General features: G+C 41.8%; 2 protein-coding genes across 2 annotated transcripts in view; one reads left to right on the top strand and one right to left on the bottom strand.

Annotated features, from left to right (window-relative positions):
• Positions 1-27,783, bottom strand: part of LOC135215665 (endoribonuclease Dcr-1-like) — a 178,889-nt gene that overhangs the window by 99,652 nt on the left and 51,454 nt on the right. The window lies entirely within an intron of this gene.
• LOC135215664 (endoribonuclease Dicer-like) overlaps positions 1-27,783 on the top strand; it is an 89,899-nt gene that overhangs the window by 29,424 nt on the left and 32,692 nt on the right. Inside the window, exons 7-9 of the mRNA XM_064250608.1 lie at positions 6,440-6,566; positions 6,718-8,287; positions 9,349-9,479. Coding sequence (XP_064106678.1) covers positions 6,440-6,566; positions 6,718-8,287; positions 9,349-9,479 — 1,828 coding nt within the window. The remainder of the gene's footprint in view (positions 1-6,439; positions 6,567-6,717; positions 8,288-9,348; positions 9,480-27,783) is intronic.

Genomic DNA, 27,783 nt, shown 5'->3' with positions numbered 1-27,783 from the left:
TTAAGTGCAAAAATTTCAACTTTCGGTCAACTTCCTTTGACTCTACCGAAATGGGTCCGAAAAACGCAATTGTAAAGCTAAAACTCTTATATTCTAGTAATATTCAATCATTTACCTTCATTTTGCAACGACTTGGAAGTCTCTAGCACAATATTTCGATTTATGGTGAATTTATGAAAAAAAAAAAAACATTACGTTCGCGCGGTAACTTCCGAAAAAATCAGAATTTTTTTGTGCGATTGTCGAAATGTTTGCACCATTTAAAATTAGCTGTTACATAAAGTTTTATATATGAAAATGTGCGTAATTTTCATGTAGAATACAACTAAAAATGATTGAAGGTTGTAGCTTTTCTCTTTTTTCGAAATATTTGCATATAAATCACGATAAATAGAAAAAAAAACCACGTTCGGTCAAATTTGACTCTACCGAAATAGCTGAAAAACGCAATTGTAAGCTAAAAAAACTCTTACGGCCTAGTAATATTCTGTCATTTTCTTCATTTTGAAACAAATTTGAAGTCTCTAAAAACAATATTGTGATTATGGTGAATTTTTGAAAAAAATATATTTACCTTCACTCCGCGCGCCGATTCGCGGCCGCAAGTCTCCGAATACGTACATGGCATTATCCTAATATTTGCTCCTTTTCATATTAGCCTTTTTATAGAGTTTCATATATCAAAATGTGCGCAAATTCATGAAGAATACAATAAAAAATAAAACTGAAGGTTGTAGCTTTTTCCATCTTCGAAATATGTCCATATAAAAAAAATATATATTAAAATTTCGACATTCGGTCAAATTTAACTCGTCCGAAATGGTCGAAATCTGCAATTCTAATCTAAAACTCTTACAGTATCGTAATATTCAATCATTTGTCTTAATTTGAAACAAATTGGAAGTCTCTAGAAACATTATTTAGAATTACGGTGAATTTTTGAAAAATAACATTTTTTTACGTCCGCTCGTTACGAATTCGTACATCATTTTGTGATAATATTTTTCCGGTGTTGCTTTTATTGTTTTACAATGTATTATATATCAAAATGATCGCAATTTAGTGTACAATACAACGCAAAAAAAAGTAACTGGGTTAGCCTTGACCGTTTTCTGCACAGCGTGATTTGAATACAATTATGTATGAATTTTTTTTTTTCGCTACCATATATCGCATTATTTACATATGATAATGATATTATTTTTCATTTCTGATGTTGCATTCTAAACTTCAGGCAATGACAAAAAAAGGAGCCAAAAATGAACTCTTAATCTTCAAAGTACGCGCGCTGTAATTTTTTGAAAAATTTATTTTTTCCACTTCCGCGCTCACTCCAAACCAGGCCCGGCATACGGGAGAGGTTTTGATTTTTTAGGGCTCCGGCGTAAGAGGGTTAAATAATCTTTTCCTGAAATCAATAAGTTAAAATACAAAGGAATTACAACGAGTAGAAGTGAAGGGAGAAAACATTTCATTCTTTATACCTGTTTTTATTCATCATCGGATTTTGCATAATTCATGAGATCAAGATAAAATAAAATCGTGTGTTATTAAACAATAAAATCACCCTGAATACGCCGGTACTTTCAGATTTTAGATGCGTGTAATATGTAAAGAGAAAATGAAGAATATGTCTTTTTATGTTGCACTCGTGCTTGACTCGGTTTGACAATAGTGCCGAGACACATCGTTAGGTCTGGTCCTCTCAGCTAGAGCCGTTGGCGTGTTGGCAGTTGCCAATTGGCGATATGAGAAGTTTGCAGTTTCGAGACTGTATTCACCGAATTATTATGTCATTACATTTTCTATAAATAAATGCATAGAATTCCATTATGATTTTCGAACATTTTTACTCAAATATCATATATGTCCGTATTTCTGAATACTCTGATAAAAAAAGTAAATAATCAGATGGATGCATCTGGTATCGTTGGAGGTGTAGGCTGGCCGCGGGCGGGAAATTCAGTCCAGGAATGAATTTGAAATCTACGGACCTACTTCGCACTCTTCAGCTCATCCTTAGTTTTAATGAGGTTGGTTTCAACATATTGCTTCTAATTTTCTTATATGAATATATTTTCAAACGAAAGAGATATCAGAGACTTAATTGAGTGATTATGAAATAATAATCTTAGTGAGCAATAAACAGCAACGAACTAAGCAAGATTTCTTTTTCTTTTCAAGCAGATGTCTCGAGATGACAGCACCATTCGTCGCACCGTTTCCAGATTTGCAAGTCAAGCTCGCAACATTATAATGAATGTTCATCGTTACTTCAGCTCACAGTGGGGAGCAGACTCAAGAAATGAAGTATTTGAGAAGACCGCCAAAGCTACAGGAGTGCCAACCAACACAGTGAAAAAAATCAAGCGACAGTCATCTGAGTGTGGTAACGTCCCCTTCGCTTCACCTGTATATCCCAGGAAGAGGATCCGAGTGAAGGACAAGGCGGATAGTTTGAAAATGAGTGTATTCGGAAGGAGATTTTGTCTTTTTACGAGAGAGGAGAGCTTCCCAACGTAGATGCCCTACTGGAAAAAGTGAAGGAAGACCCGGTAAAAGTTTAATGGTGGAAGAACAACGTTATGGAAAATTGTGAGAGGGCTTGGATTCCGGTACAAAAAAGTGACGAGTGGAAGAGCAATTTTAATGGAACGTGATGATATAGTGGCAGCGAGAACTGAATACCTACGGTAATTGAAAAGAATAGGAATTGTAGTGCAACTGAACGTAAACCTGAAGTATTTTCCTTGATGAAACTTGGATAAACCAAAATGAATGTGTACGTCAGTTGTTGGACAACGGGTGAAGGAGAAATAGGACCCAAACTAAGACTGGAAAGGGGTTAAGATTTATTGTGGTGCACGCGGGGAGTGAGAAGGGGTTTGTCAAAGATGCGCTATTGTTGTTTTAGGTCAAAACAAAAAATGGTGCCAAAGGGGACTACCATGATTCCATGGACCATGAAGGTTTTAAAGTGGTTAAGGAACAAACTATTGCCTAATATAGAAGATAGATCTCTAATCATAATGGACAATGCTCCCTACCATAGCAAAATAGAAAATAAAGTGCCAACAACCAGCAAACAGAAAAAGTGAATTCATAGAGTGGCTTTCTTCTAATAACGTCACCCACGACCCATCAGCAACAAAGCCAAAATTGCTGCAGATTGCCAATGTCACAAAGAAAAACAGAGGTATGTGATAGATGAGATAGCCCGTGCAAATGGTCATTGATGTGCTCAGACTGCCACCATATTATTGTCAGTTTAACCCCATAGAACTTATATGCGCTCAAAATAAAGGGGGATATCAGAAAAAATAACTCTTAATGCAAATCAATCTTTGAAAACTGTTGAGCAGCTTACGAGACTGGCGATAGACAAAGTTACAACAGAACACTGAAGAAATGTTTTCACCACGTTAAGAAATTAGAAGATGATTATAGGAGGAAAGATGTTGCTAGAGAGCAAATATGTTTGAAAGTTTTGTTATTGACATTGGAGATGACGAAACTGACAGTGATGATATTGATATTAGGGAGGATGACACTGACCGTGATGATATTGATATTAGTGAGGATGACACTGACAGTGATGATATATATCAATGATTTTTCATTATTATTATTTTTTTTTTAAGTTGAAGACCTAACAGTGTTTCTATAGTTTTCCATTTTTGGATAGGCAATTTCATAACTAACAGTATATCCATATGAGTTTCCTTTTTTTTAATTTTTTTATTTAATGGCATAACAATGTACATATCTGTTTATAAATTCTTTTTACTTGGTTTTAATAGAAAAGGGGATATCAATGTATCTTTATAATTTCCCATTCTTTTTGTTCCAATAGGTAATGACATGACTATGTATATATGCACGATTTCCTTTATTTATTTTTTAAATAATGATGACGTAAAAAAGAAAAGTGTAAAATTTTAATTTCTTTTTGTTCATATCGATAGCCTAATGACAATACCAATGTAAGGCCTACTGTGTATGACTTTCTTTTGTGTTTATGACATAATATATCTGCATGAATTTCCATTCTTTTGTATAAAAAGATGATGATATAACAGTCTTCTGATTAGTCTCATTATCCTACATTGTACTATATATATACGTATATACAATTATGCAGGGCTGTGGGAACGGTTACGGGAGCTATTCTAACTCAGGTATGAATTAAGTGATTCAAGAATAATCAACTACCTCAGGAGAAAACTAAGCAAATTTTTCCTAAACATTGTTGTAGACATGTTTTCAAGTGTAACATGTATATAAAGGAGATAAACATTCTGGTGTAAGAGTAACTCAAGCAATTCTGAAAAAGACAGTATATTATATTCGTTACGTCGTCAACAAATTTTATGGTAAGAAATAAACATCTGTACTTTTGTTTATTGAGTGAACATATGAAAAACCATAAGCTTTTGATGTTATTGGCCAGAGAAACAAGTTCTGTTATTTATCATGAGCCTCATAAAGCATGTACATTTCTCACTTAGACTAATGAAGCCAAACACCAGATGCATCATCTGATTATTTACTTTTCTTTTTATCAGATATGTCCAGAAATACGGACATATATAATATTTTAATAAAAATGTTCGAAAGTCATAATGGGAATTCTATGCATTTATTTATAGAAAATGTAATGACATAATAATTCGGTAAATACATAGTCTCGAAACTGCAAACTTCTCATATTGGCAACTGCCAACAGCTCTATCTGAGAGGACCAGCCCACGATATCTTGCGTCTCTCGGCAGTCGGCACTACTGTCAAACCGAGTCAAGCACGAATGCAACATAATAAGACATATTCTTCATTTTCTCTTTACATATTACACGCATTTAAATCTGAAAGCACCAGCGTATTCAGGGTGATTTTATTGTTTTAAAACACAAGATTTCATTTTATCTTGATCTCGTGAATTATGCAAAATCCGATGATGAATAAAAACAGGTATAAAGAATGAAATGTTTCTCCCTTCACTTCTACTCGTTGTAATTCCTTTGTATTTTAACTTATTGATTTCAGGAAAAGATTATTTAATTGTACATTTAATACCGAATCCTTAGGTATGACCAAAACTTTCCTATCTTTTGTAAAACGTGAGATAAATGAAGAAATGTAAACATATTGCTAGTTTTCTAAGCTACAAAAACGAAAATATGACCCACTGAGCGAGCAGTCTGCTCCCGCTACCAGCCAATCAGAGGCCGCCAAACAAACGTCTCTGTAGGCGCAAGAATCTACCTTAAATGAATCGACTATAGCAACACTCTCTCTCTCTCCTTCACTAACTCCGCTAATATCGCCGATATTATGATCTGAACTCATATTAGAGCAAATTTTTTGTGTATGTTAGCAAGATGTTTTGCTTGTCTTTTCCTCTGGCATGATGAAATTCTTGCCGAACCAAAGAAAAACAGACATAAAAGCAAGCGAATGATAAGAGGTGAAACTCGAACGTGTACTCTCTCCCATGATTCTGCTCACACTGAAGGCTGTGTAAGCATTACCTTCCTGTCTTGTGACTCGTGGAATCTCTACAAATCCCATTGCTCACAATTTGTTTTATAACAATTGTCAAAATTTATGATAACAGAAGAAATACTGCATTTTTTTGTATGGATCAATGTTTTTGGCTTGTAGATTACTTTTACTAATTGCCCTGTAACTTTGAAAGTAAGAGGAATTTTGACTAAATATTTTGTATACGCATTCTCCATTGCCATACGAATCTCAATGAATTTTATCACGACTTTGCGTTCTTCACCCTATACCACCATATATTGGGATACCGGCTGGCCCCTTTAAGCCCTTTAATTTCAGGTGCTAGTGTACTTGCAGACTTTCTTGTTAAGTATCAGAGAATGTCTGCTATTTGTAAAATTTGTTAGTGCATTGTCTGGTAAAAAGTAAGTCTACTTTAACAGGTATAGTTAAAATATTCTGTGATTTTCTTAACCTAGGAAAAATTGCAGACAGGAGCCTAGCTTTCTGCTATTCTGCTCATATTTTTACTAATAGAAAGGGGGTTATATTAGTAAATAAACACATCTCAAAGCTGAATTTTTTCCCTATAGCTTTCAAGCTATGACAAAAGCAGAACTAGAGAAATGTATTTCTGTTGATAGAAATTCATTTCTTGATATGTATAATGTGGTTCGGATCCCACAATAAGCTGTAGGTCCTGTTGCTAGGTAACCAATTGGTTCCTAGCTTGTAAAAATATCTAAATCAGCTCAGTGGTCTGGTAAAACTAAGGTATACTTAAAATAAGGTGTTGGATTTTTTAGTCTTTTAACTAATTCCAATTGTCCATTGATAGACTGTTCACATTAGTATACGTAGTCTGTTGATAACCATTACACTGGTATTCCTGCAGGAAAATATATTTGAAATGTGTAAACCCAAATCTTTTCCTCAGGCTTATGGTGTGCTGACCGTGCAGCATTATATGCGTTGGTAGAAGTTGAAAAGTTGAAGAAGAAGACAGCCTATGATCGACATTATCTCCTGTTGTGTATGATTTTCACCGTAATGGCTAGAATAAGGCATGTTTCCTTATTGTCATTGTGTATAACTTTCTGTATTATTATTGCTGAAGGTATGGCTTAATTTATATTGAAAATGTTGATTAACTTAAAAAAAAAGATATTGTTCACATTTAAATATTGATAATTTTTTATACCATTTTCATTTCAGGGCTGTTGTTGAGGAAGCTTTTGAAAGATATTCAGAATTGGATCAGATTTTAAAATTTTCGTCGCCTAAAGTTCTTAGATTGGTGGAAATATTGCGTCAGATTCGTCCACTGAACTTTATTGATCCACGTAAAAGAAGGGATAAGAGTGATGCTGGTGATATGAAATCTGATTCCTCTGATCCTCTAAGTAAAGAATCACAAAATTCTTGTAAGATTACTGAATTATCAGTGGATGAAAAAGCAGAATTGGTTGAAGATATAGGAAAGAAAGATTCAAATTCTGTTTCCGATGATCTAAACTCTGCTTCGGATGATGAGGGAAAATGTGAGGAATTAAAAGAATGTGCAAAGTGTTCATATCCACAACTGACTAAGAGTGCAGAGGATCCTGCATTTGAGAAGGAAAATTCCAAAAACATTGAGCTCTCATCATATGATTATTTATGCATACATAATAGATCTGACAAATTTAAGCCTTGCAGTGTTTGTAAAGAACTCAGTACAAACCCTGTCAATGAAGGTTCCTCTAATCACATATGCGAGTCATTAAGTTCTAATGATGTCCTTGAGGATTTGGAATGTCTTGTACCTAACCATGAAAAAAAGTTGGCTGTGTGCTGTTGTAATACATCATCTAAGTCATTTGATGTAGAAAATATTAGTGATATTTGTAAAGAGAAGAATTATACATTGCCATTGTGTGGCAAGTGTGAATCAGTACAAATTTCTTTGGATACCTGTTGCAACAACTGTGAAGTCATGAAAAACCATAAAAAGAAAGAGGAAAGCTCATGTTTAGAAGACAGTTTATGTAGGCTTAGTATTAAGGAACCTAATTGTTGTATTGATGGCTGTGACACTGAATGTATAAGGACCTGTGATTTCCATAATGAATTATCAAGTGCCAAAGGTAAAGAAAAGAGTTCTATTGCTATAGAAAGTAGTAAATTGTGTAATGGATTTGTTGAAAATGGAGAAAATGGATTAAGTGATCAAGAGGAAAATGCTGAAATTGTGCATGCAGTAAATGGTTTTCTCAATGTAGAGCATGACTGTGAAACAGGCGAATGTGTTTGTATACAGACTGATACAAATCCTAACTGTATTGAATGCTGTGAATCAGTACAAAAATCACTTAGTGAAGAAAGTAATGGTGTTAGGGTTCCACACAATGAAGTTTGTGCTCATCATTCTACCTCGAAGCAATGTCATGTCACACCTAGTAAAGATAGTGATGCCATATCAAGTGAACAAGTCCCAGTTGTATCTGACGCTTCACAAAAGGAGGGTGATCAACCTATTGTCATCTCCTCTGGAAAGACAGACAAAGCTGCTACAGTAGCTGATTGCGGGAACAAGTCTGCTGTCCCAACACCAATATCTTCTGAAGCAGCAGCAATGGCTGATACTTTGGCATTGCTGCTCCCTTCCACTAACAAAGGCCGTAAACGTCGAGATGAGGTCAAAGAGAAAGTGAAAGTCCATAATCCAGAAGATCCTGATTCTGTGTGTGGCCTTATTTTTGTTCATCATCGCAATATTGCAAAAATTATTTATCGGCTGTTGAAGGTATGTCAATTTTATTCTGTAAGTTACAGTTCAAAGTTAAGGACTGAAAGACTACAGACAGTTCCTGGTTATTGGCCATACTCTATTAATGTCATTGGCCATACTCTATTAATGTCATCTGGTTTTACTGTACCTAACAGAGGCACAATTAACCTGATATCGGTGCTGTAAGCGCCATAAATCACCAGGTTTTGTTAGAGGCAGTTTTCTCTTATCAGCACCCTGCCGGGAAAGGAAGCCCCACCAATAACCAGGGACTGCTTGTATAGATAGAAGTAAGGATACCTTGCTAAAATCACTTTGCTTTCTCTTTTGTATAAGAGCAGTAATTCCCAAACCCTTGTGAGTGATTCAGATTCATGTTAAATGATTTTAAGAAGGGTCATCGCATGTTACACAAAAGTTGTCTTTGGATGAGGTGCTGCTGTGTGATAAAACAACACAACAACTGGATAAACACTAAAAAGTGACTGTGGTGTACAGAGTGGCAGCAAATGTGTAAAAACATTGTGCTTCTAGAAAGTAATGGAAGCTTTATTTCCAGATTTACCATCCCCTTTGTAAATTGGGAAACCTTTGCCCTTAAATTTCAGCAGAATCCAAGAACTGGTGTTAGGTACTCCTTACCCTTACATATGCTACCTTAATACTGCCAAGATTGTTGCCACCTTGTCATTCATTCATGTGCATGGTCTCTTATAACTTTCAGAATTGTTTCCTTTGCTGCATTTTAAGCACCTCTAATCGGCCAATTTGCATATTTGAAATACTGTAAACAAGTATCATGGTACTCTGCCACATGAGCCAAGTTGTCATACCATTGGTCATAACAGTGACTGATCAGCATCTCAACTGCAGGTTTATTAAAAAGGAAATTACAAGACTATTCTCTTAAATCAGTAACACCAGAGATATCTTTAAATTCTCTTAAATTAGTAACACCAGAGATATCTTTAAAGTCTTGTGCTATTGATGAATCTTTGGAATTTGCACAGATTAGCATTAGTTGAATGTTTTATGTATTCAAGGCTTATACTGTGTTTCTTATTCCTTACATGCAGGAATTGAGTGATATTGGTGGAGATTTTGCCTGGATCTTTCCTCAGTACACTGTTGAGTCAAAGGAATGTATCAAGGATGACCCTAGAGCTGCTGAAGCAGAACATAAAAAGCAAGAAGAAGTATTGAGAAGGTAAAGTAGTACCAGCTGTAATTTTACAATTTATTTTTTAGGCAAGGAATTATTTAAAAGGCTTGTTAAGTAATTAATGGTTCTGTACATGACTTAACATCAGAACACTATTTAATGTTATTATAGTCTTTCTGGTCTTTATTTCATTAGTATTGCTATAAACAAAAGTATATCCTTTTCCATGAAAAGTTAATTCATGTTAAAGAGAAACAAAAATTAAAGTTGTTACTAGCATAGATCTTCATACTGTATGCATAGACAGTATATATAGTCATCTCTCCAAATTTGTAATAGTAAGTGATACCAGCCAGCTGCAAATTTGACAACTATTACTAAGGCTTGATCCTGTAAGCCCAGTTAATTTTTAGTTTCATGTCATTGTCCTTTCATTAGCGTTTTAGGCTTTGTTTCGAATCCTTACACAATCTTCTAAAGGTTCCTCTTATCCTATTCTGTTGCTGTGGGCTGTATTATAAATAGGTGCATAGTTCATTGGGGTTCTTTATGATAAAGTTATAATAACAATTAAATTAAATGTAGCCTGCAATTTGTTCTGGACAAGCAAATACAATAATAATAGTTGAGTCAAATTCTCGCGATTTGAAGCTGAGGACAAAGCAGCCACTACATATAGCACAGGGGAAGAAACACTAACACTCCAGTTTTCATCCAATATACGCACGCATTGCCAGATCCCACAAGATTCCTTGCTTTTCATCTGTGATTTAACTGGATCCAGCTGGGTGCTAGAAAATCAACTTATTGTTAAGCCCGAAGGTTTGTAGCTGTGAAAAATACAAATTGTCTTAGAAACTTTGTCATATTTTACCTGAAACTGAGATGACACTCTTAGCAAGTTTGACAGTTTTGTAGAATATGAAATTGTGAAACAAAGCTGCATCATTGGGAATTAGAAGTCATAACAAAGTCACTAGAAAACAGGTGACTTGACTGAATGTTGTAATTATAGATTAACAAGGTGGTTTTAGAGAAAGGCAGCTTCAGAGAAAGGCAGGAGCTTCACTGCTCGGATATTTGTATGTAGACATGTTTTGCGGCAGTGTGTGAAATTTGTATGTCGTCTTAAGGGGCCACCTCATAAAACATCTGCTCTGTTGAAGATGCAAGTTTCCTGGGCAGCTCAAGGACTTCTCACCGGTGTAAAGTGCAATTACTTTGACAATGCAAAAGTGGACAGTAGGATATTTAGAATGTATCCAAGCTGAGTATTTTGTCGTAGGACATACCCCTTGGGATATCCTATTTTTTATAGGACATCCCCTTGGGGTATCCTATTATCTCTTCTGTCAGCTTGGAAAGATCTATGTTAGACCTGAAGCTAGAGGTCTTCTATTCATGGTCCCAGAATTTTTCATTGAAGGCAACGACTCCTTTTTACCCCCAGCTCCTCTCATTAACAGTCGAGATGTACCAGTGGGCAATCGACAACTCTATGGAGTTCATGGCCAGATACATTCCAAGTTGTTGGAGTAAAGTCCTATGTACAGAGTGGTCTCTACATCAGGATGTAGTGGACAGGCTATTTCATCTTTGGGGGAGACCCATGTTAGACAGACCTCTTTGTCACTCGTTTCAACAGGGAGATGGAGGTCTACTTCTTGGTGGTCCAGTGTCCTCTTCCTCTGGTAGAGGACCCTTTACAGCATCCCTGGGACAATCTTGAGGTGTAATGAGTTCAAGGAATCACAGAATAACTTTGTGGCACCTCTGTGACCACAGGCAGATTGGTTCCCAGACCTTCTGTATCTTCTGTCAGTAGTTCCGAGTGAAATTCCCCCATGGAACCTTTGCCATCATAGTGGAGAGGATCCACCAGTCAGTAGACTCTCTATTGCTTCATGGTTGGAGACTGTCAAGTGTATCCTGAGAGCAAGAGGCTTTTCTTGCAAAGTAGCAGGCCAGATGTCCAGCTATCTCAGGAGGTCTTTGTCAGCTGTTTACCAGGGCAAATGGGCCGTCTACTGTGGTTGGGGTTGTCGACGGGGTTTCTCTAATCTTGGAACTTCAGTTAGCATATAGCAGATTTTCTAATCTTTCTCAGAAATGAGAAAGCTCTTTCTGTCTTAGTTTTCAAGATGTTTTGGGTAGATTCAAAAGCACAGTGGCTGATGTGTTAACAAAAAAGGGGAGTAAATTCTTTGAGAATTGCTAGTGTTTGAGAGTGGATCCATGAAATCTTAAGTAGATTTTATAAGCAGATAATTTTATATTTTTCTGTGCCATATAATGCTTGTTGCTTTGGAAGTGGATGTCTTTTGTTTTCTTCCAAAAGAGAGGGCATATGTTAAATCTTTTGAGAATGTGTGTATGACATTGCACTTAGTGCTTATCATTTGTTTGTGAGGTTTGTTTATGTTTATGTTGTCAGCAGAAAGGATAGCGTTTTCTCCCTCCGGACTTCCTTCTGTTCTCGGACGCCTCCCTCGCAGGTTGGGCCGCGTACTTAGGCGGCCTCATCGCTTCAGGCGTTAGGGTTTTGGAGGACAAGCAGCAACATATCAACGTCTTGGAGTTGAAGGCGGCTTTCCTGGGTCTGAATGAGTTTTGGGGGATGGTAGAGGGTCACTGTCGTTCTCATGTCGGACAACACCACGGTGGTAGCTTATGTGAACAAGCAGGGAGGCCTGGTTTCTCAGCAGCTTCATGCCTTGACCATCGAGCTTCACCAGTGGGCAATCAGCAATTCGGCACAGCTTTCAGCCAGGCATATCCCAGGGAAACGGAATGTGATCACAGACAAACTCAGACGCTGGGATCAGATCCTAGGCACAGAGTGGTCCCTTCATCAAGTGGTGGCAGACAAGCTTTTCCAGATTTGGGGGAGACCCATGCTGGAACTTTTCACGACACGCTACAACAGGAAGCTGGAGGTGTTCTGTTCAGTGGTTGGAATCCAGATCCCCTAGCATTGGCAGAAGATGCATTCCAACATCCCTGGGACAACCTGGAGGTGTATGCCTTCCCTCCATTTTGTTTGATCCGTCAGGTTCTGAATAGGCTGATGGTTTCACAGGGTCTCAGGATGACTTTGGTAGCCCCTCTGTGGCCTCAGGCGGAATAGTTTCCAGATCTACTGTCGTTGTTGTCAGAGATTCCGAGGGAGATTCCCCCTTGGCGGCATCTCCTGTGTCAGTCCCATGCAGAAAGGTTCCACCAGTCAGTAGAATCCCTGTCTCTTCATGGTTGGTGGCTATCGACTATCTCCTCCGAGAGAGAGGCTTTTCTCAGAAATCAATTGGGCACATGTCCAGCAGTCTTAGGAAGTTAACCTCCGCAGTTTACCAAGGCAAATGGGTGATCTACCATGATTGGTGTCGTAAACTAGGTTTTTCTCCACTCGTGACCTCTATTCAGCGAATGGCAGACTTTTTAACCTTCCTCAGAGACTAGAAACGTTTGTCCATTTCTGCTATTAGAGGCTACAAGGCGGCCTTGAATTTGGTGTTACGCCTGAAGGGTATTGACATATCTTCCTGGGAGCTTTCCCTGCTAGTTCAGGGGTTTGAGCAGTCAAGTTCTCCTAGAGAGCTCAAGCCTCCAACGTGGGATGTTTCCTTGGTGCTTAAGGGCTTAACTAAGAGTCCATATGAGCCCTTGCGTCACTCATCTGACAGGAAACTGACGCTCAAGATAGTTTTCCTTTTGGCTTTGGCATCTTCCAAGAGGGTAGGAGAGCTCCACAGTCTGAGTTGAGGTGAAGCACACAGGGGTTGGGAGTCAGTGTCCTTCGAATTTGTCCCGGAATTCGTGGCCAAGACCCAAAATCCCTCGGTGCATTATGACAGGTTCGCTTCGTTTTCCATTCCATCACTGACTGACTTTGTGGGTGGTGATGCTCAAGAGCTTTTGTTGTGCCCTGTCTGGGCCCTGCGTTGCTATCTTAAAAGGACTCGGCACCTTAGACCAGGCTGCCGCAGACTTTTTGTTAGTACAAAGAAACAGGTATCTAAGAATACTATCTCTTTTTGGATACGGGAAGCCATCAGACTGGCATACTTGAGTACATGACGTTAGGGGTATTGGTCCCTCTGTGGATCAGAGTACCTCCTGTCTTGAGCATGTCCTCCTCCGTGCTAAATACTGGTTCAGATTTGATCACCACTCATTCCATCTTCAACTATCAACTTATCAATATCCACTTCCTTGAAAATCTTTCTCCTTACATTGCTTCCTTCTGGGAATGAGAGGGCAACAACCACTCATTGTTTCATTTTCTCAATGCTCATAACAAGTTGCCATGGTTTCACCTCTTGTTTCCAGCGGTCATAAACTGGCAGTACCATCCTACTGATGCTACTCATGTTTATGATTTCTTATCTTCTAAACTACTCGTTAATCTCCTCCTCCTTGCCGCAACCATGCTCTGCTACCATTTGTAGATCGTGTAGACCAGTGTTGCAGGATAAATGGAAGGCAGACATGAAAAACTTATTGTATTTACTTTTGAGATTCAACCTAACAAGTGCCGGCATCATTCTTGCTTTCCTTCTCATTCCCAACATAAACATAAACCTCACAAACAAATGACGAGCACAAAGTGCAACGTCATACACAAACATTTTCAACACAGTTAACATACAAGTGGTAACAAACCCCTGTGGCCTACTTGGTTTGTTGCTTGAACAGACAGAGTTCTCTTTACCTTTCACAAATGCAATGAATCTGGACATGTCTCATTGTGTTTAATCCTGGCAGGCTTGAGTTTTTAGATACTGGCTTATCTATTCTCTCATGGACTTAGACACCGTCTTAGAACTCAGTTCAAGGTACTTGTACCGCCCTCCAAGAATAAGTCTATCCTATTGTTAAGACTGAAGGTTTGTTCTGCATATGAACAAGTGACAAATTTTTAATCAATATTTATTTTTCATAGCTAATAAACCTGAGGTCTAAGCATTAACTACCCACATTTATCTGCCCCTCTCATATCCTGGTTTGGAAGAAAGACTGATGCATCATGAGGTTCCAAGCCCAGTTGGTGACCAGCTTCCACCTGGTATACACATGCGTTGCCAGATGCTACAGATTCCTTGCTTTACAATCTTTGATTGTTTTTTACCTGTTTCCAGCTGGCTCTAGAAGATTATCTTATGGTTAAGACCTCAGGTTTGTTAGCCGTGAAAAATACAATTTGTTCATGAAACTTACCTGTCAGATATATATATAGCTGTATTTTTCCGAATCCGACAGAAATTTAAACACTTACGACACACGCAGTGGGAGTCAGGTGGTTAGTACCCATTCCCGCCGCTGGGAGGCGGGTATCAGGAACCATTCCCATTTTCTATTCATAATTTTTCTGTCGCCGGTGCTGAAAACACCTGTTTGCAGCACCTCCGTCCAGATTTTGGAAACTTACTAGCTACTTGAGTATCCCTTTTGGTTTTTTCTTTGGTATCTGAATTGGATCGGTGGCTTGGCACACGTTGACTTTGGATTGATTTGAATTTGGTATTGATTTTTCTTTGATCAAGATGTCAGGGTCTAGTTCTGCTAGCGCTAGATTTTGTTCTATGTCCGAATGTAGAGGTAGGCTACTGAAAGCTTCAGTAGACCCACATTCTGTTTGTAAGGTTTGCAGGGGGAATGAATGTACGTTTGAAAGTCGTTGTAAGGAGTGTGAAAGATTAACAGAGTCGGAATGGAAGGCGTATGAAACCTATCTTAAGAAACTTGAGCGAGATAGGTTAAGGAGGTCTTCCTCCAGGAGTGTTTCAGGTAGGCAAGATTTTAATGATTCTCCTGCTAACCCTCCTTCTGTAGATTATGCTCCTACCCCTGTAGTGTTGCCTCCGGCCCCTGAAACAGTGTCGGTATAAGGTAATACTTTATCGCTAATTCTTGAATCGATTCGTAACATAGAATCAAAAGTGTTAGCTCTGGAGAGCAAAAGTGAAGAGAAGTGCAGTGAAAGTGCCCCTTGTGTAGTGGAGGGTGCGTCAGATCGGCCTCATTCCGCCTCTAGACCTAGACCTCTGCTTGACTCCCAGGTTACGGGGAGAGAGCATGTCGAAAGTCGAAGGAGGGTTACGAGGAACCCCCACCGATCTGGCTTGTCTTCGGCAGCTTCTGACGAACCTACCCAGACTGCCAAGGAGCGTGCGCGTGCACGTCTTCTCAAGGAGTGCTTTTCTTCTTCTGAAGCTTCCTCCCCGCGCAAGGGGTGGAGCTCTCATACCGCATCCCGTCCGCTGAAAAGGACGGCTCGCGTTCGGGACGCTTCCGTCCAAGTTGTTCTCCGGAACTTTGCTCGTCGCCTGATAGTGCGTTTGCTGCTTTTCCTCCGCAGAAGAAGCGTAAGGATTATTCGGAGGCGGAGTCTTTCCTAGATGTTTCTTTCGAGCGCCGCAGTCGCTCTAAGGTGCGTGAAGTGGCGGTTCCTGGGAGTAGGAAGAAGGTGTCCCCTCGCCACTCGCCTGCTCACAGGATCAGCCCCTCCCCAGAAAAGGAGGCTTCACCTACAAGCAAGATTCTCCAGTCTCTTCAGCAGCAACTTCGAGATGTTTTTTCTTCGAGAGAGACTGTTCCACGTCGCCGTAGGAAGGATGACAATCTTCCTGTGAAGAGGTCGAGGCGTTCTCCCTCTCCCTCTCCTCGCTCGTCTCTCTCTCCGTTTGAGTCTCCCTCTACAGTTCGTTCTGCTCCCCAGCAACTTTCTAGAGGAGGCGAGAAATTCGTTTCTCGCTCTCGTGAAGCGGTTGTTTCCGCTGCAACGAAACTTGGTGATAAGAAGCGCGTTTCTTTAGATGCCGAGCGCGCTTCTGTGAAAGTCAAGCGCGCTTTAGTGGACGCCGAGCGTGATTCGGTGCAAGGTAAGCGAGCGCCAGTGGACGCTCAGCGCGTTTTAGTGGACGCTCGGCGCGCGCCAGTGGACGCTCAGCGCGCGCCAGTGGACGCCAGGTGTACACCTGTTGCTGTCGAGCGCGCTTCAGTCGGCGCCAGTAGATTGGCTTCGGACGCCAAGCGCGCGCCTACGGACGTCAGTTTACCACCTCCGCAAGCGCAAGCGGAAGCGGGAACTCTTCCTGTTCGCCGCTCTTTCTCTTTTGAGAAAGCTCGTGACTCTTCCTTACTTCCTCCAACTTCTCCAGTGTCTGAAGAGGAAATTAGTGACGCTTTCGTCGAAGTGGACGAAGAACAGCAGTTGGCTCCAGTTTCGACGGACTACAAGGTTTTGACTCGTTTGCTACAGTCAGTCTTTGCAGACACTTTCCAACCTGAAGCTCCACGTACTCCTCCCTCTCAGTTTTCGTCATCCAAAGCTACTAAGATCTCGGGCTTTGTGAAAATGAAGAAGTCGCTTTCTACGAAGCAAGCTTTTCGAAAGGTCCATGATTGGATGGAAAAGAGGAAAGCTTCAGGCAAGACTTCTTTCACTTTACCACCTTCAAGACTTTGTGGCAAAGCTGGTATGTTGTTTGAGACGGGAGAAAACGTCGGAGTTAAGCTTCCAGCCTCAGCTCAAGGAGACTTTGGTAGTATTGTGGATGCCGCCAGAAGATCTTTTCTGTCTTCCTCTAAGGTCTCTTGGACGCATAGTGAGTTAGACTTTCACCTTAAAGGCCTCTTCAGGACACTAGAGGTCTTTAATTTTCTTGACTGGTGCCTAGGAGTTTTGGATGCCAGGTCCAGGAGTTCTGATTCCATCAGTCTGGGGGAGCTGTCCAGTGTATTGTCTTGCATGGACAAGGCCGTCAGGGATGGTTCTGAGGAATTGGCTGCTCATTTCAGCACGGGACTGCTTAAGAAGAGAGCACTTTTTTGCAATTTTACTGCAAAGTCGGTCTCACCAGCGCAAAAAGCGGATCTTCTTTTCGCTCCTTTCTCAGAACATCTCTTCCCCCAGTCTATGGTAAAGGACATAGCTGACAGTCTCCAGGAGAAAGCAACCCAAGACCTTCTGGCACAGTCTTCTAGGAAGCCTACAACTACTTTGTCTTCTGGGTCCTCTGCTTTGAAGAAATCGAAGCCCTTTCGATCTGCTTCTTCCTCGAAGCCAGCCCCTCGAGGAAGAGGCTCTTTCAGAGGCAAGACTCCTGCTCCTTCCAAGAGCAAGAAGTGAGAGGGAAGTCCTTCAGCCACCGGTAGGAGCCAGACTTCTACATTTCGCGAAAGCATGGGAAGAGAGAGGTGCCGACGCTTGGTCTCTGGACATCGTCAAGAAGGGGTACAGAATTTCCATGTTACCCCCGCTGTCTTCGACACCAAAGGATTTGTCTCCTTCGTATCAGGGAGAAAAGCAAAAAAGTGCTTCACGATCTACTAGATCAAATGATCGAGAAGCAGGCGGTGGAACAGGTCTTCGACCGGAGTTCTCCGGGGTTTTACAACCGTCTGTTCCTAGTGCCGAAGCAGTCAGGGGGGTGGCGCCCCGTTCTGGATGTCAGCAGTCTAAATCGCTTCGTTACCAAGCAGAAGTTCAAGATGGAGACACCTCAATCCGTGCTTGCAGCCTTAAGACCGGGGGATTGGATGGTCTCTTTAGACCTTCAGGACGCATACTTTCACGTCCCCATCCATCCCCGATCAAGAAAATACCTGCGGTTTGTCCTGAAAGGGAAGGTTTTCCAATTCAGGGCACTCTGCTTCGGTCTCAGCACGGCGCCGATGGTGTTCACCGTTCTTATGAAGAACGTTGCGAGGTGGCTCCATCTTGCGGAAATAAGGATCTCTCTCTACCTAGACGCTGGCTTATTCGAGCCTCATCGCAAGACGGTGTCTGAAGGACCTTCACACGACTGTCGTTAGCGAGGTCCCTGGGACTTCTGGTGAATCTCGAAAAGTCGCATCTGACTCCTTCTCAATCCTTAGTCTATCTGGGGATTCAGATGGACTCAGTGGCTTTTCGGGCTTTTCCGTCCCCGGGGGCGACAACTTCAATGCCTAGACAAAGTGTCAGCCTTTCTAGGGAAGGAAACATGCTCGGTGAGGGAATGGATGAGTCTGCTGGGGACCATTTCCTCACTGGAGAAGTTTGTTTCTCTGGGAAGGTTGCACCTCCGACCACTTCAGTTCTTCCTCTCAAGCAATTGGTCACGCAAACAGGATCTAGAAGAGGTCCTGTTTTTGACGGAAGTGAAAAAGCACCTCAAATGGTGGTTGGATCCAAAGAAGCTTGCGAAGGACTTTCGCTAAGCTTCGGAACCCCGACCTAGTGTTGTTCTCCGACGCATCCTCCACGGGTTGGGGAGCAACACTGGGAGGGAGAGAAGTGTCAGGCACCTGGAGAGGGGAACAGGTGTCCTGGCACATCAATCTAAAAGAACTTTCAGCGGTTTACCTTGCTCTAAGGTTCTTCCAAGAGGAAGTCTCCAACAAAGTGGTTCAGATAAACTCGGACAACACCACAGCCTTGGCATACCTCAGGAAACAGGGGGGAACTCACTCTCCTTCTCTGTTCGCCATCGCGAAGAATATCCTGATTTGGGCGAAGTCGCAAAACGTCACGATTCTGACAAGGTTTGTGTCAGGCGTGGAAAACGTGCGAGCGGACCTTCTCAGTCGGCAAGGACAGCTTCTGCCGACGGAACGGACCCTTCATCAGGAAGTATGCCAGGCGCTATGGAAGCTGTGGGGACGTCCTCATGTGGACGTTTTCGCAACTTCCCGAACGAAGAGACTTCCGCTGTATTGCTCCCCAGTTCTGGACCTGGGAGCAGTGGCAGTAGACGCCCTACTGTGGAATTGGTCGGGACTAGACATTTACGCTTTTCCACCATTCAAAATCCTCGGGGAAGTAATGAGGAAGTTCGCTGCATCAGAAGGAGCGAGGATGACCCTCATCGCTCCCTTCTGGCCAGCGGCCGACTGGTTCACGGAGGTGATGTCCTTCCTGGTAGACTTTCCAAGGACTCTGCCCCTAAGGAAAGATCTACTCAGACAGCCCCACTTCGAGAGGTACCACAAAAACCTCCCCGCTCTGAGTCTGACTGCGTTCAGACTATCAAGAAGTTGGCCAGAGCGAGGGGTTTTTCAAGACTTGTGGCAACGGCGATTGCCACCGCAAGGAGGCCCTCCTCAATCGCAGTTTACCAATCAAAGTGGGCTGTCTTTAGAAGTTGGTGCAGAAGGAAGGGCATTTCCTCCACCTCAACCTCTGTGAGCCAGATAGCAGATTTCCTTCTTCACCTTAGGAATGAAGCGAAACTAGCCGTTCCCACGATTAAAGGCTACAGAAGCGTGCTTTCTGTGGTCTTCAGGCATAGAGGACTCGACTTAGCGAATGATAGAGACATTCATGATCTCATTAGATCATTTGAGACTGTGAAAGTTCTCCAACCGAAAGTACCATCGTGGAACTTAGACGTGGTACTTAAGTTTCTCATGTCGAGTCAATTTGAACCGCTCCATTTAGCCTCGCTTAGGAATCTTACTAAGAAGACCATTTTCCTAACCGCTCTGGCGACGGCGAAGAGGGTTAGCGAAATTCAAGTCATAAGCAAAGCACATTGGGTTCAAGGATCATAGTGCAGTTTGTTCCTTAAGTCCTACGTTCTTAGCAAAGAACGAGAACACCCTTCCAACCCTTGGCCGAGGACGTTCGAGATCAAAGGGTTGTCGGAGCTAGTGGGACCTGAAGCTGAGAGAGTCCTGTGTCCTGTCAGGGCTCTCAAGTTTTATTTGCAGAGAACCAGAGCATGCAGAGGTTCTTCGGAGAACTTGTGGTGCTCTGTGAAAAAACCAGATCTTCCAATGTCGAAGAATGCACTGGCGTTCTTCTTAAGAAGTACGGTTAAGGAAGCCCATGAAAAGTGTAGTGAAAGTGACATGGAGCTTCTGAAAGTGAAAGCCCACGAGTTGAGGGCTATTGCTACTTCGGTGGCTTTTCACAAAAATATGGCAATCAAAGATATTTTGGGCGCCACTTATTGGCGAAGCAATTCGGTGTTCGCTTCACACTACCTGCGGGAGGTGAAAGCAACATACGAAAATTGTTACTCGCTCGGACCATACGTCGCTGCAGACACTGTTTTGGGGGCAGGAGGTAGCGCTCATCCTATCCTTTAATGGTTTAGGGGAGTTTTTAATTGGTGTTATGGTTGTGGGGTTGACCGCCTGCGGCGGATCTCCCTTCCATTAGCTTAGTCTAAGTGGGATACTTTTGGTAGGCTACGCCAGGTGGTTTGGTTTTACTTCGTTGCCCTCATTTGTATGGTCAATGGTCTAGTCACGTCGTGGTCTCGCCCCTATTGACAGATCAATCTGGAGTGCACCAGCTTTATAGGTCTCTGCTTGCTGGCAACTCTAGTAGCACAAGCAGACTTACGCGGCAGTAACCACGAAGTCAGCTATGCTAACAGGTAAGGAACCAAGATATCAATTATCTGCATATATATGTTTCCTAAAATCTTCTATTCTGTCTACTCCCACCACCAAAGGTGGGATTCAGCTATATATATATCTGACAGGTAAGTTTCATGAACAAAATGATATTGTAATGATACAATTAAGTTTGTTCATACTTACCTGGCAGATATATATATATAGCTGTATTTTTCCGAATCCGACAGAAATTTAAACACTTACGACACACGCAGTGGGAGTCAGGTGGTTAGTACCCATTCCCGCCGCTGGGAGGCGGGTATCAGGAACCATTCCCATTTTCTATTCATAATTTTTATTTCCACTGTCTCCTGAGGGGAGGTGGGTGGGTACTTGATTATATATATCTGCCAGGTAAGTATGAACAAACTTAATTGTATCATTACAATATCATATTGTTAAACTTTTTCAAATCTTTGATACCTTTCATAGGTTATGGGAAGGTATTTGACAGTGTCTACACACCAGTATTAGTGAAGTTCCTATGTCTATGACATTCCTATGAAAATTATTGTGTAAAGCCGATGGAAATTATTCATAAACAAAATTGAATCAAAGGGAGTTATTAATAAACAAAATTGATTCATAGTTAGTGTATGTGGTCTTTTCAAGGGAACTTGCATTATGTAGTGGGAGAAACTTGAGCAACTGAATATAAAGACGATGGTAACCTAATTGACAGAACACCAGAAGAATAACAAAGTTTGCTAGTGGAATGCATCATATGTGAAGAGACAGGTCTGAGAATAAATCTAAGAAAAGCAAAAATACATAATGAGAATGGAGTATGGACAAAGGGATGAAATAAGATGAGATATTGAGAAGGCTAATTAGGTTGAATCTTTCAGATATTATGAATAATGAAATTCAATAGTACACATTTTCTTCTGTTCAGGTGTAATGAAAAACTTAAAAAAAATATATGAATAAGACAAGTGGGAGGCTGTAATGCTAAATGGACATGAATATGATAGGACAGTGAAACCGGTATAAAAGATTTATTTATTTGAGAATAAAGCTTTAAGAAGACTTGGGAGCCAGATGGGATGGTCGAATTGTAAAAGATACCAAAAAGATGAAAGACGGAGATGCCTTCAACATGTCCGTTGTACAACCCCCGGGAGATTAGTACATAGTGTCAGCTGGGCTCCTGTCGGGACTGATTTATACAAGGATGAGAACAATGGGAAGGGATGCCGGAGATTTTTGTCAAAGTTGAAGCACAGGAAAGACTCAAGTGGCAGAATTTCACAGAGGCCTTGTAGTAGATAGTAAGTAGGGGCTACATTTTATTAGGATAATCAGTAAAGAGGAAGATTCTAGACTTAGTTCCACAAGTGTTGACTTTTAATACTGCACTATTAAGGTCAGTATGTCGTGGTTTGTATTTAGGAAACAGAAATTATTTCAAATTATTGCAATACGATCCCTGAACACCTGAATTAGCCCTGGTCACTAACCAGCCCAAACTACAGCCTCACAAACTTACCCATCAATTGGGTAATTAACTGACAGTGTTACCAATGGACAGTGTTACCAATGCTGTTGGTAAACAGTTTACCGAGTTAGCTGTGAAACGTTGGCAACGCTACCGTACATACCGGCCGCCATCGGCCTACCCTCCAATTGCTTTCAGTTCACTCTATATCCTGTTGCTAGCCAACTTTTTTGGTCTCATTAGCCTGACCCTCACAGCTTTGCAGTGGATGAGTTTGGTTGAAGACTGGACTTATTTTCAATTACCCCGTTGGATTGACTCCTACGACCGTGCCTTCGGAACAACCTACAGCTGGAGACGTCATAGCTCCCTCGTTCCTGCAGCACATGCAAGAGAAGGATGAGTACCCTCAAAAATGACACATTCTCTGTATAAGCTGCAGAAAGTTACAGCATTATTTTAGACAGAGGTGTGACAAATGTAGGGATTGGTCAACCAATCAGATCGAGGATTATCTCAAACATAGAAAGTCCCTAGCTTCTAATAGTAAGCGTAAGGTAGAAACGGGAGAGATAGGAAAGGAGAATTTGGTCTTAATTTATTTAGGAAGCTGGAAGGTTAACTTTAAGCAAGTATGACGAGTTTGCTTGCAAACTTTATGAGCAAATTGAGTGAGAACAAGGATAGTAGTAGTTTAGTAGATAACTAATCATTTGGTTTCAGCTCCCCTGCCTGCTCCAGAATCAGCCCCACAGGGTGGTGGGGGTAATGGAGATCCACAAGCTCAAAGGTTCGATCTGCCGACCCCCCCGGTGCAGAGCAGGCAGTGTTAGTAGCGGACTCCCCCTATTCCCCTCATGGTGTAAGTCCTGAAGTAGAAATAGCAATAGGTTAGACTGAGACATATAGAGATGGTAAGTTAGGTGTGCAGGAATTTATGTTGCAAGGGCAGGATCCCTCGTATTATAGTTTGGATCAAAATTCGGTTAGGGTGGTGTCTCCTTTGAACCCTTTAGATGTAGTGTTTCTGTCCTCTAGGCCTCGTCAGGAGATTTCTAAACCCGCTGTGGCAGGAGAATCTGATTCAGTGTCGGTTGTAGATTTTCGGGTGGAAGTAACTTCTTCGAAGATTCCCTTTCCCCATGTTGAAACGGTAGTTCTTTTGGTACTGGTTTTCCAGAGGATCAGTCCCTTAATTTGGCAGTGTATAATGCTAATTTCTTGGGTCTATCCCAAGGGTATAGATTATTGGTAAGACAGTTTTTTTTGGGTTTCCCAATATAAGGGAACATGTTCTAAGGAATTTCCCTGAATTTTCTTGATTATCAGGGTGGTACTGATTCTATCTATTTGCTCTCCCTCAAAAAGATGGCTTCTTCATCTTCCTCTCCTCTTTCTTCCTTTGCTCCGTCCATTCCTATTCCAACCTTACATTCCTAATCTCCCTCTAAGTTCTCTCCTCATATTTTTGTTTCAGCCACTTCTTTGGTGTAATTTTCGGATGTTCCCCTTGCGCATCTATCTAGGCTTCCTACGGCTGGTTCCTTGGCGACAGGTCAAGCTGTTGCACAGACTTCTAAATGTTCACAGGTGGTTGCAGAAGCTTCTGCAAGGCCGTCTTCGAGCCATTTAATAGATGTGGGTTGTAAGTTTCCGACCGTGAAACATGCGTGTTCGGGTTTAGGCGACACTTTTGCGCCATCACTGAATGTTTCAGTTCCGATGGTATCCACTATTCCTCGTCCATCTAGGGCAGAAAGTATGCAGCTTGAGGCTGTTTTGACAGTTTCTGTGGATTGTAATTTGTTGTTGGGCGCATCTTTGAGTATGGTTACATCCAGTCTATCCTCCACCTATTCAACCTTGGCGGTTGGTGCCCTGTTGATGACACCAAGTGTGGCTTCTTCACATTTTCATTCCCCTTTGACTTCTCTTTCAACTTTTCCTGAGGTTCTGGCAATTCACTTCGCTAAAGCGAGTGGGGCTGGGTTCAGTGTGATTTCGGGTCTTACGGGGGTAGGTACTCCCTCTTCATTTAAGGATGTTTTGTTGTCTTCAGGTATTCATCAGAGTGAGACGCTGTCTCAATCGAGAACAGGTGTTCCAGGTATTGGGGCTTTGCCACTCGCAGGTACGAGTCATGGGCAACAGTTGACAGTTGTTGTTGGATGCAGGTATTGCGTCACAGTTGTTGTATGAGAGAGGTTCTGCTCAGCTGAGTTTCTCTTGGGTACTGGTTGTGCACCTGGGTGTTTGCAGCTCTGGTGCGGTGTTCACAGGTGTGTTAAGTTTAGGTTCTGCACACCCGATAGTGGGGAGTGTGTTGCAGACAGGTGTTTCGTCTTCACAGTTTGGAGGTGATGGTTTTGCGCAACCTTTGGAGGTTGGCTCTGGTGTAGGTATGGATACATTAGGTAAGGTATCGAGGTATTCGGAGGTATTGGGTTCCCCTTCTTTGGGGTTAGGTTCTCCTGGTGGTCTCCCTGTCTCTTTTTGTGCTTCGGCCCGGCTGGACGGTCCAGAAATTGAAGGTGGTGTGGAGGAAGAAGAACAAGTTCAGGAATTTGCTTTTCCTCATGCCACTTCAAATGAATACAAGCAGATGATAGAATTCATTCACTCATTATATCTGCAGTCAAAAGCTCTTGAGGATCCAGTACAGCCTAATCAGGTAATGTTTGAAACACTGTATTCAACTAAACTGGCAGTTTCTCATACAGTGGTACCTCGAGATACGAAATTAATCCGTTCCGAGGCGGCCTTCGTATCATGAGCTTTTCGTATCTTGGACCGCATTTTACATGTAAAATGGCTAATCCGTTCCAAGCCCCCCAAAAACACCCCAGTAAATTTCATAATAAAGCTAAATTGACCTATAAACAATGAAATACTACAACAATTTGGACCATTCAATACCTAACTTAATACGTACTGCTAATATACCTGTAAATAAAGTGTATTAGTGTACATGGTATACAAGAAATACTGTATGTACATACGTACGTATGTAGTAAAATGTGGAAGCTTACCTTTCGAGTGAGGCTATCTCCGAAAGTGGCGACAGAGGAGGTGGACAAACGTCAGATACGTACACTTAACTTTACAAAACACATAAAAAATGTAAGGTTCTTCCTTTTTGCTTACTACTCCTAATAAAGGCCTCTTTAAAAAATAACTATCCAAGGAAGATTGCTTCTGCCTACTTTTGACAATGTTCCTGAAATGACTCTGGCAAATGTCATCGAACTGTGCAAGCACACGACGTGTGTAAGCCTTTTCGGGGTGTGTCTTTTCTACGAATGATTGCACCTTATGAAAAGCAGCTAGAGCATCCTTAATTTCTGCCGTTGTCATAGAGTTCTCGTCCTCCTCCTCGCCGCTGCTAGAGAACTCCTCTTGAATGACGTTATGTTGCATGGCCTCCAACTCCTTCAGGTCATCCGTCGTAAGCTTCTCTTGGTGCTCCTCAAGAAAGTCATTGATGTCGTCCTCGTCGACGACTAGCCCCACGGACTTACTGAGTGCAATGATCTCATCAATATCTGGTTGCGAAACAGTTTCAGGATTGTCAACTGTTCCTGAATCTGCAGCACCAGCTTCGCCCACGTCTCGGGCAGATACGGCATCGGGCCAGAGTTTCCTCCACGAGGAATTCAAGGTTCGCCTCGAAACCTTCCTGCCAAGCTTGGTTGATGAGTTAGATGCATATTACAATATCGAAAAGCTCCTTCCAAAATTCACGCAAGGTGAGGTTTGTGGTATCGGTGATGTCGAAACTCGTATACAGCTTCTTGAAGTTCGATATCACTTGCTGGTCCATGGGCTGGAGGAGAGGGGTGGTGTTAGGCGGAAGATAAAGAACCTTGATGAAGGAATACTCCGCTAGGATATCTTCCTCGAGGCCAGGAGGGTGAGCAGGGGGCATTGTCCAACACCAGCAGACATTTCCGAGGGAGGCACTTCTCCTCCAAGAATTTCTTCACTGTCGGGCCGAAACAGATTTACCCACTTAGTGAACAAAAGCCTCGTTACCCAGGCTTTTGCATTAGGCCTCCACATCACTGGAAGCTTCTCCTTAAGCATTTTGTGGGCCTTGAAGGCTCGAGGAGTCTCGGAATGATAGACAAGTATGGGCTTCACCTTGCAATCCCCACTGGCGTTCGAACAAAGTGCAAGTGTAAGCTTGTCTTTAATAGGCTTATGCCCGGGTAGCTTCTTCTCTTCCTCCGTGATGTATGTCCGACGAGGCACTTTTTGCCAAAAAAGGCCAGTCTCATCAAAGTTGAAGACTTTCTGAGAACTGTAGCCTTCCTTGATCATCATCTCGTCGAACGTCTTTTTAAAGGCTTCGGCCGCTTTCGTGTCCGAGCTGGCCGCCTCCCCATGCCGCACCACCGAATGGATGCCAGTCCGTTTACGGAATTTCTCGAACCACCCATGCGAAGCCTTGCTGTCTGAGAAGATCTACTAGGAAGTTGTACCAAATCAGATGGGCAATGTATCATAATTAGTGCAGTAAAGAAGGACAGCATTTGTTGCCCAACAATAGCAAAAATAGTGGATTTTCCCCTATTCTTAAGTAAAGAGGAAAGGAATGTCGTATTCCACAATCGCAGGTTATAGGTCCATGCTTATGAGCACCATCAAATTTCACCTACCAGACATATCTGACAGTAGAATTTTACACGATCTTTTGAGATCATTTAAAATAGGACGACCGATTGTTTCGCTTCGGGCCCCTTTGTGGGATTTAGCGGCGGTTTTGAGGTTAAGCTCTGCTTCTTTTGAACCATTAGTCGATACCGCTGAGAGAGTTAACGACGAAAGTGTTGTTTCTTGTCGCTCTTGCCACGGCTAGGAGAGTCGGAGAGATACAAGCAGTAGCCAGGTCAGTCTCTTTCTGGGGACAAGACATGTTTCTTTTATCTTCCAGAGTTCGTAGCAAAGTCGGAGTCAGATTTAAACCCTTTGCCTATAGAGTGTTCAAGGTTTCTTCCTTAGAAGAATTCGTATGAGGCGACGAGTCTGAAATGCAACTGTGTCCTGTATGAGCCTTAAGGATTTATTTGTCTCACACGGAGAAGCTCATTCCTCATCCTAGAATGCTGTTTGTGTCTCCCTGGAATCCATCTAGATCCATATCGAACAATGCTGTTAAGTTTCTTTCTCCGAGAAGTTATTTCTCAGGCCTCTAGTAATTCATCTTCCCTTTCGGATTTGAATTGTAATGTTTCGCGACCTAGAGCGCTTAGTATAAGAGGTATGGCAACCTCGTTGGCCTTTCTTCGGAACTTTTCGGTGTCAGCGATTCTACAAGCAGCAACCTGCAAGTCAGTTTCAGTATTCACGTCATTTTACCTGAAGGACATTCAATTCTCATCAGAGGAGGGTTACTTGCTTGGCCCGTTCATCACGGCCAATGCAGTGATGCGATAATTTCGTTCGCATTAGGGTTATAATGGTAGGATTCTGTTAGCTGTTTTAACATTTTTTTTTTTGCTTTCGGTTTCTGGAATAGGGTGA

The sequence above is a fragment of the Macrobrachium nipponense genome, chromosome 5 (assembly GCF_015104395.2).
Source record: "Macrobrachium nipponense isolate FS-2020 chromosome 5, ASM1510439v2, whole genome shotgun sequence".
Taxonomy (NCBI): Eukaryota; Metazoa; Arthropoda; class Malacostraca; order Decapoda; family Palaemonidae; genus Macrobrachium; species Macrobrachium nipponense.
Note: the sequence above shows the minus strand (reverse complement) of the source record. Positions and strands in the feature narration are given on the sequence as shown.